The following is an 8,262-nucleotide window of genomic DNA, read 5'->3' as shown; positions in this document are numbered from 1 at the left end:
TCTCTCTCTCTCTCTCTCTCTCTCTCTCTCTCTCTCTCTCTCTCTCTTTGTGTATCAAGCCCTCTCAAGCTCTATCTCTTTGTGTGCATAACCATGTATTGTATAGCTTTCGACGATTCCCCCGAGCGATGATTCAATTCAATGATGTATTAATCGATTTTGTGATTCAATTTTTGCAGCAAGAGGCCGTTTAAGTCATTCAGCTGTCGGCGATAAATCACAGGTACAAGATACAGGAAGTGGATCAGGCGATGCTGCACCAATAGTAACAGAAAATAGAATTAAACCAAGATCAAGGCAAGTCAGAGTCTCACTTTCTTCATCCTTTCATCCAATCAAAAACCACTTACAATATGTAAAGTGTGTTACATTTAACAATGATATTGTTTACATTGGATAAATCATTGATTTGTTTGTAAATTACAGATCATTGATACGACGATCGTCTCGGAAGGCCAAAGCACAAATTCGCAACACATCCGAAGATTGTCAAATTCAGTAAATATCAACATATAAGTCTGAAGGAGGAAGCTTATCATTCAACTTTAAACAAACTTATATACCCCAAAACACACACTCAAAATATCAAATATTATTGAACAAAAACAAAATACAACAGCAAACATGTGTCCAATTTACCCTACAGAAGCTTACTAAAAGTCCTGAAAATGTTCCATAAAATAATGAATTTTGTGATTTTACAACATTAATGAAATCAAAACTCCGTCAGAGGGTTTCACTAAACAACAAGAAAAAAAAATGAACAAAAAAAATTTATCTAAAATTAAAAAAAAAAAACGTTACACATTTTTTATAGCCGCTCAGGCTAATTTTTTCGAGAACTGTTATATCATATGTAGAATTTGAAAATGAAAAACGTCCGTCATAATCATAAAAATTATTACATTTAACAAAACAAAAAAGAGAACAAATTGATAGTACGAGTTTTAAACAAAGAAAAAAGAATTTTCAAGTATTATTATTACCCGATATCATCGTTATTCTATTTAGAAAAGATATACAAAGCAATGCGATTATTTGCTCAATTTCCTAATCGAAAATCAAGTAAAACAGCATATGAATGAGTTATATCATGCGTACGCGATGTGTTTGTGTGTGCGTTTGTGTGTACGTTTTGTGCATTTAGCAAAGGCATTATTGGTTTCTAAGATGATGTCATGTGGTTGGTGTGTCATTGAACGTGCTGCGTCAACCAATGACTCTTCATATAATATTTTGCACATATTTCATACAATATACAATAATTGCGTCTCTGAATGTTCGTAACCAAATCGATGAATCAAATTTCTAGCACGCTATTTATTCGAATTATTAGCAATTTATCGATGGCATTCGTAATAATAAAAGACAAGAACACCAAAACAACAATCCAATATTGTTGATCGCCTCATACTCACATAGACACATACATATACACAAAGGAATGTATGTCTCTTCATATCAATTTCGTTATTTGTTTTCTAATATTCAATTCGTCTATCGGATTAATTCCAAAATACATGGCCCGTAAATAATCAAACGAATCATTTTATGAAAATCATTTGTAAATTGTGCAATTAATCGCATTCAAGCATGTTATTCATTTTATCGGTTTTAATGAATGATAACAACAACAAAACACCATTAAAATCAACAACTAGACAAAAAAAAGTCAACAAAGTTTCGGAAAATACATTTATTAATTTGTAAAAAAAAAATATAGGAGAGAGTGCGGTAAAACCGCCGCTAAAAACTTGGACATCAAACTCCAGTGATCGAAATTGTCACGTATTGTTAGTAGTCTTGCCATTGAATATAGCTTCAAATTTGAACATTTATTTCATTATATTTCCAGTTTTTTAAAGTTATTTTTCATGGTTTTTCACCAAAGTCAATGAAAAAGTGAAAAAAATGATAGAACTACTACTTTTCTCGTTTTTAAATAAATAGTAAACATTTTGAGAAAGTAAAGTTCAAATTTTGCGCCATATATAAGAAAGATCCACGTTTAGTTAGATGGTCAATCGAATGGTGTTTCGGTTGAATGGCGGAACATTTCGCGAAAATACTTCGTTCATTTGGCGAAAAAATACATTCGTGAAATGTTCTGGCACTCGTTTTGGTTGGCTTCCATAAAAAAAGTTATATTAGAGATGTTTCCACTATGGCTGAATTTTCCCCCATACTCCTCGTTGCTATCACATATTGGGCAGCAGTGAAAATAATTTTCTCCATGATTGCATTTCATCCGTCTACCCATGTTTGGCATCCGTTTTTACAAAGCACCTATCATATTGCAAATATTTATATACAGCACACAGGCTAGAAAACAAAAATGCAGAAAATTATGTAATGAAGTACGAAATCAAATATTTTTCCTGTTCTGACCATTGATTGCAATGCAAACTAGAGCACGAACACAAGCGGAGAGATTTCGAGAGGAAACTATGTCCAATTATAATGTGAAATACCAAGGGGATAGCCACGAATTGTGTGATTTGATTTAATGAGCTGGACAAATACGGATGACGTACAATAATTAGAATTGATAGGAAAACGGGGCGAAACAGGTCATTCTACTTGTTTGTGTTTTTTTAAATAAATATATATACTCTTAAAATTTCTTCGAATTTGTATTCTGAATTCAATGAACACGTCTGAGTATGCATTTTCTTTCATACGGTGTGCGTGTGTGCGGAAAAGTAATAATTAAGCGTAGATTGTTTGATTTTACATAATTAAAGTTTAAGGCGATACTATTGTATTTTTCTTCATTCAAAATTCATCACTGTTTTTAAAACGAAATTGCACCATACAAAATGAAGCATCTTTTAAAATAATGCCCAGCAAAATCGCCATCGTAGCTAACCCCTTGGATAAAACATAAATTCTATCACCGTTTCCAAACGGTACAATTATAATATTTATTATTAATTTTGAAAAATTGTTACGGTATGTTTAAATCTATGGATTAAAACTAAGTTGTTTTTTCTTCCTCTTTTTTTTGTCAAATTGTAAAGTGAACGGGACTATGCAAGAATGAATTTGACTGAATATTCAATGGAGATGCAGCTGATTAGCCGAATATTTGCAAACATTTCAATTTTGCGGCATTTATTAACTCAGCAATGTATGAAACAGAACACTTTCTAACATACAATGATTTTTGGATAGGATAGATTCGTAAGATCTCCGCAAGATCCGGATACAAGCGTGCATACGTAGTCGCATGATACATACATTAGTTATTCCGCATTGCTATGGCATGATTATATATGTATTTATTGGATTATTCGGATCTTAAGGAGATCTTACGAATCTATCCTATCCAAAAATCATTGTATGCTTTCTAACCTATACAAATATTCGCATTTGAATTTAACTCAATAAATTTGTCCAAATCGAAATATATCAAATAACCAGCGATTGAAAAAGATCTCTTGAATATTTAATCATTTACATTCTGCGAGGGGTGCGATGCACACGAAAAAAAAAATATGCACAGCAAAAGTGGAAGCGAATATAAATGAAAAATTGATAATGAAAAATCCCCGATATTAATGCGCACATGCTTGCACCAATATACATTCCATATATGGATTGGTATTTTATTGACCAAATATGATAGACTCAATTTTGAAAATGTTTCTCCTCATCGTGGAATCGGTCACAGCTATGACAAAGTAAACAATTGAAATGGCATGAATTTCATTTATCATCAAACGAACGAAATTGGTGCGATTTTCTGTAGCACATTTTCGGTTTCAGTTTAATTCATTGCATAATCGATATTGTATATGGATATAAATGGATACGTAAAACATAATCTCATGAAGAGATTTTTCCATTGAAACAAAAAAAAAACAACAACAAAATATCCATCTCGCCCGAAAAATCTCCGCCAAGAGAATGAGCTCATCATCCGAACCATCTTTATGGGGTATCAAATGTATATATATATCGCAAACGAAACTTCAACCTTTTTACCAATTGATGATATTGATGATATTGATGATATTGCTGGGTGATTGTGCCATAACTCACACACTAAAACAGGCGTGTGCGGTAGTAATCAATTCGACATTTCAACAATTCTTTGGTTAGTTATTGCTCGATATATGCTTGTTTGTGTTTGTGTGTGTGTATTTGGATAGGAACGAGAAGACACACACAAGTGAGAGAGAAAACAAAATTCATAGTGTAAATGGATATTGCTTTAATTCGCCGAATGGATATTGTGATCGATTACCAAAGTGCATTTTTGGAACGCAGACCGTCTGAATTCTTTCAAAAAAAAATTTGCCTGATGAGAGATCTATGAGAACATAACAGCTAGCCATAAATGCCACAACACTCTTATAGACACTTGTATGATATTGAAATTTCATCAATTTTAGTTAATTCAATGGCCAAAGCTACCATTGTCAATACATTTATGCTCGCTCCCTTGCTTTGTGCTCCCCACATAATCCGAATTGAAAATTAAATTAAAAATTAAAAAAAGTGTTTTTTTTTTTATTTAGTAAAAAGTTGTGCGACCGTTTTGTCGTAGTAAGGAAACTATGTTAACGTTTTAGAAAGTCATCAATTGATTTCGAAAATTAATAAGCTCCTTTGAGAACAATATCGTTATTAAATTTTGACGGCGATTAAAATTTGCCGAGACTATGTTAAGCCCGAACCATTTTGAAAATTACGATGAACATTCAGTACTATTTATTATTATTGCCATTATTATTATTATTATATACATTCAAATAAAAATTTTCAATAATTGTTACTATAGCGTAAATCTGTGAGTTGTGTGTAGTCGAGTGTAATTTTTCGTGTGATCGATCAGTTAGAGTTGAATGCTTTTATGTGTGCGTTGAATATGCTGTGTGTATTTTCGTTTGAAGTCGACATCTGGCCTGAATACGTCACGATAATTCATTAACATTATTTGCAGGAGCCAGCTCGATGAGATTGGTAAACGAGAACGAGACAATTACACATCAAGCTACAGGGAAAATGCAAGCGTGAGAGAGAGAGAGAACGAAATAGTGAAAAAGTGTGTATGGTTCTGTGCACACGTGCAAAACTTTGTACATACATTCAACGAATATGCGTTTCGTACAATTTTAATTAACATTTCTATTAAACGTGTTTGTGTGTGATGTTGACTGGATGTGCAAAGAAGATGCGGACGAACGAAACGAATGAACAAGGCGAACAAACACAAAATAACACACTGACTGACTTGATAAATAGCTGTAAATTGCTGGGCGACAAGCAGCACAACTAATATATTGTTTATGAGATAACATGAAACATGATTTCAATTGCAACATTCCACAACACAAAAACTTTATGCAAAAAAGTGTTGATAGAAAAAGTGGCTGACAGTAGCATACCGATTCTGGTTCGTGCATGATTGCCGTTGACGCACTGCATGCTGTTGTTGTTATTGTCAGAGCGAGAGAGATTGTAACATTTAATAAATTCATTTTCAGTGACCAAGCAGAAAAAAAACCACATCAGCAACCAAACTTCGAGAAAAATAATCTGACAGTTCGTTCTTCATTTTATTTAAAAAATAAAAAAATCTATTTCGCGTAAGTATCAATTCAACTAATTGCAGAGAATGCAATTCTTTTAGCGTTTGTTGTGTTTATTTTTATTTATTTTTTTGCCCGCTTGATTTGTTGCTTCGAGCTTTGGTTATGGGAAATGACCGTACCATCGTATCGCATAGACCGTATACAATTAAATGCAGTGACTGTTTCCTTTGAAGAGTTTCGCTCAATCACTTCATTTAATATCGCATCTGTTGGTCGTCTTCCAATATAAATATTGACACAATTGCTTGCTCGTTTTTTTTGGTTCGCTCGTTGATTGAAATTCTCCGTTAGCGTGTGTATTTTCTGATGACTGCAATAAGAAGCTCGAAGGCAATTTGTAATTTATTCGGTTTGTTTATTTATAATTGCTCTCATTTTCGTAACCGGCCAACGAAATGAGCAACTTTTCATTCATCGGTGTTGTCGTCATCGACACCAACGCTGCCATTAGTTGCCGTTGTAATTGCTGTCATCATTTCGTACACAGTGAGTTGGCGCTTCAAAGCTAGTGAGCCAAAAAAAAACCTGCCAATAAAAATAAACATATCCTTTCCAAACGGTTAGACGAACATCATTAAGATTGCTCATGTTCAGAAAGTTTTCCAGTTTTCAAAGTTGGACTAATTTTCAGACTGCCAGACTCAATTCAACTCAACATTGCTATCTCTCATCCACTTCATAAATACCCAAAGTCAGCGATATTTCCGTAACACAACGAATATGTCGGAAATTACGCCAACGTGCCGTGAAGATGTAACCAAGCGAATTTTACAACAAAAAGTCATACTACAGAAAAAGTGGCGCGATTTAGCCCAACAACTTAACCAAAGTGTGGAATGGTATGTAATTTACATTAAAATATTGTTGTTGTTGAGTTTTTTCTTTCACTTGTGCCAAACTGAGACTTCAAAGTCATTAGCATTGCAGTGCAATGACTTGTGACAGACATGAGATAGAGAGAACCCGTAGCTTTATTTTAATAACGTAGAAAAGCACAAATTTTAATTTGAACTTTAAAAAATTAATTTTAATTACTATAACGAAAAAGTTTCGCAAGTTTCGTCTATATGTTGATTACAACCGGTTAAGCCTATGAAGAGACAAAATGCGAATTCCCCTCATCTGTGCCATCTTGTATTCCATAGTTGAACTCAATTTAGTTACAATGAATTGAATCGAAAAAGAGAAAAAAAACAACAACAGTAACATGGCTACATAGATCTGTTGACCAGTGAGATACGTATAGCAATGGAATGAAAGAATGAAGAAAGCGTATATGTGTATGTATGCATCAGCACGCATAGATGTACAGCTCTGTGTGGCCGTGCTATTGTTGTTGTTTTTTCACTTTTTCATTTCAATGCTACAGAATTAAATTCAGTTTTTGCATCTAATTCACACTAAAATCAGATGGCGCTCATTAGCGAGATTCGCAAAAAAAAGTCTCCAATCTCATACAAATATACACCGGCTGGTTGATTAAAACGGAATTTTCGCAGCGAAAGAGTTTTTTTAAAAACTGACTATATACAATTGCACGAAAATGTCCGCAATTTGCCAATGCATAATTAATTTTAATTTTTTTTTAATTTTCAGGACTGTAGCAGCATGCTTGGGTCAAATGCAAATGACAGAAGAACAATCTCAAAGCGTTGGTATGTACTTTCAACTGAATGCCCAAGAGTGTCGTTGGCTACAAACCGTACCATATAGAAATTCCACGAACGGTTCCATATCATCGGATCCACTGCTGTATCGTTTACACGAGGTGATTTCAATGAGCTACAGAAAATTCCGCACTTTTTGCGTATCGAAACCAATTAATTTATCATTTCTACAATTTTTTTCTATCCCAAAATTAATTTATGGAAAATACAATTATTATAACTATCGAATAGGCATTAGGTGTGTATGGGCCAGCATTGAAGGAGATTATTCACGAGGAATTTGGCGATGGAATCATGAGTGCGATCGATTTCACTGTAAAAGTTGAACGAGAAGTTGATCCAGCCGGTGACCGTGTGAAGCTTGTATTAAATGGCAAATATTTGCCATACAAAAAGTTCTAATTGAATATTCAATTTTTCCAGTTGAGAATAGAGCACAAAAAAGTGCACATACTTAACCTACTCACATCTAGATGGCATAATAATGCTGCTATATCGAATAAAAATAAATGCACAATTATTCAGAATTTGAATGCGAAAAAAAAAAACGAAACGTTGCTGTCGCAATAAGAATTTACAATAAATATCTTGAATAATGAATAAAGATTTTTCTTTGCTTTCATGTCACGAATTCCGTGATGCTATGTTTATTCATATTTTTCATCAATTTTGTTTACCAGATTGTTATTTTGCGGCAATCGACAGTACACATTCGCATCGGACAAGACGAAACCGTAAAAATGGCGGCGACTTTTAACCCAATCCATACCATTTTAAAAACATATCACACAAATGATAAACCATAATTTCCGTGTTTGAATCGAATATTTTCGAAAAAATATTTCAATAAAATTGTGCACATTTGTTAAGTTTGTGATAATTTGAAGTTTGATTGAAAAGTAGCATGCAATTGTACAGCCGGTAGATTCAATCGAAAGGTATATGACAGTGATGGGTTTGTAAGTGTTAATAAGATTCTCCAATAAAATCGTTAA

General features: G+C 33.4%; 2 protein-coding genes across 8 annotated transcripts in view; both read left to right on the top strand.

Moving 5' to 3' along the window:
* The window catches only part of LOC116352505 (GTP-binding protein Di-Ras2), a 9,910-nt gene extending 5,185 nt beyond the window's left edge, over nucleotides 1–4,725 (top strand). For all 4 annotated transcript variants that reach the window (XM_031785154.1, XM_031785155.1, XM_031785156.1 and 1 more), the window contains exons 7-8: nucleotides 180–297; nucleotides 427–4,725. In XM_031785154.1, the coding sequence (XP_031641014.1) occupies nucleotides 180–297; nucleotides 427–502 (194 nt within the window). In that variant the 3' untranslated portion in view covers nucleotides 503–4,725. The remainder of the gene's footprint in view (nucleotides 1–179; nucleotides 298–426) is intronic.
* A 628-nt stretch (nucleotides 4,726–5,353) lies between these two features.
* On the top strand, nucleotides 5,354–7,815 carry LOC116352431 (cyanate hydratase-like). 4 transcript variants are annotated; one of them, XM_031785022.1, is made up of 4 exons: nucleotides 5,354–5,594; nucleotides 6,232–6,439; nucleotides 7,197–7,368; nucleotides 7,499–7,815. In XM_031785022.1, exons 2-4 carry the CDS (start codon nucleotides 6,321–6,323, stop codon nucleotides 7,667–7,669), a joined length of 462 nt encoding a protein of 153 aa, XP_031640882.1. In that variant the 5' UTR covers nucleotides 5,354–5,594; nucleotides 6,232–6,320; the 3' UTR covers nucleotides 7,670–7,815. The 4 variants fall into 4 exon arrangements, with proteins under 4 accessions (XP_031640882.1, XP_031640884.1, XP_031640883.1 ...); XM_031785024.1 differs by lacking the exon at nucleotides 5,354–5,594 and adding an exon at nucleotides 5,688–6,086 and having other exon boundaries at nucleotides 6,165–6,439; XM_031785023.1 differs by lacking the exon at nucleotides 5,354–5,594 and adding an exon at nucleotides 5,688–6,159.
* The last annotated feature ends 447 nt before the right edge of the window (nucleotides 7,816–8,262 follow it).

The sequence above is a fragment of the Contarinia nasturtii genome, unplaced genomic scaffold (genome assembly GCF_009176525.2).
Source record: "Contarinia nasturtii isolate CC-2019 unplaced genomic scaffold, AAFC_CNas_1.1 Cnas_scaffold_187, whole genome shotgun sequence".
NCBI classification, from domain to species: Eukaryota; Metazoa; Arthropoda; class Insecta; order Diptera; family Cecidomyiidae; genus Contarinia; species Contarinia nasturtii.
Note: the sequence above shows the minus strand (reverse complement) of the source record. Positions and strands in the feature narration are given on the sequence as shown.

Bases quoted from the DNA above. Each gene is read 5' to 3' on its own strand.
- LOC116352431 (XM_031785022.1), top strand. From the start codon at position 6,321: ATGTCGGAAATTACGCCAACGTGCCGTGAAGATGTAACCAAGCGAATT. The intron at 6,440-7,196 runs GTATGTAATTTA...TTTAATTTTCAG, and splicing joins CTTAACCAAAGTGTGGAATG to GACTGTAGCAGCATGCTTGG. The intron at 7,369-7,498 runs GTGATTTCAATG...ACTATCGAATAG, and splicing joins TGCTGTATCGTTTACACGAG to GCATTAGGTGTGTATGGGCC.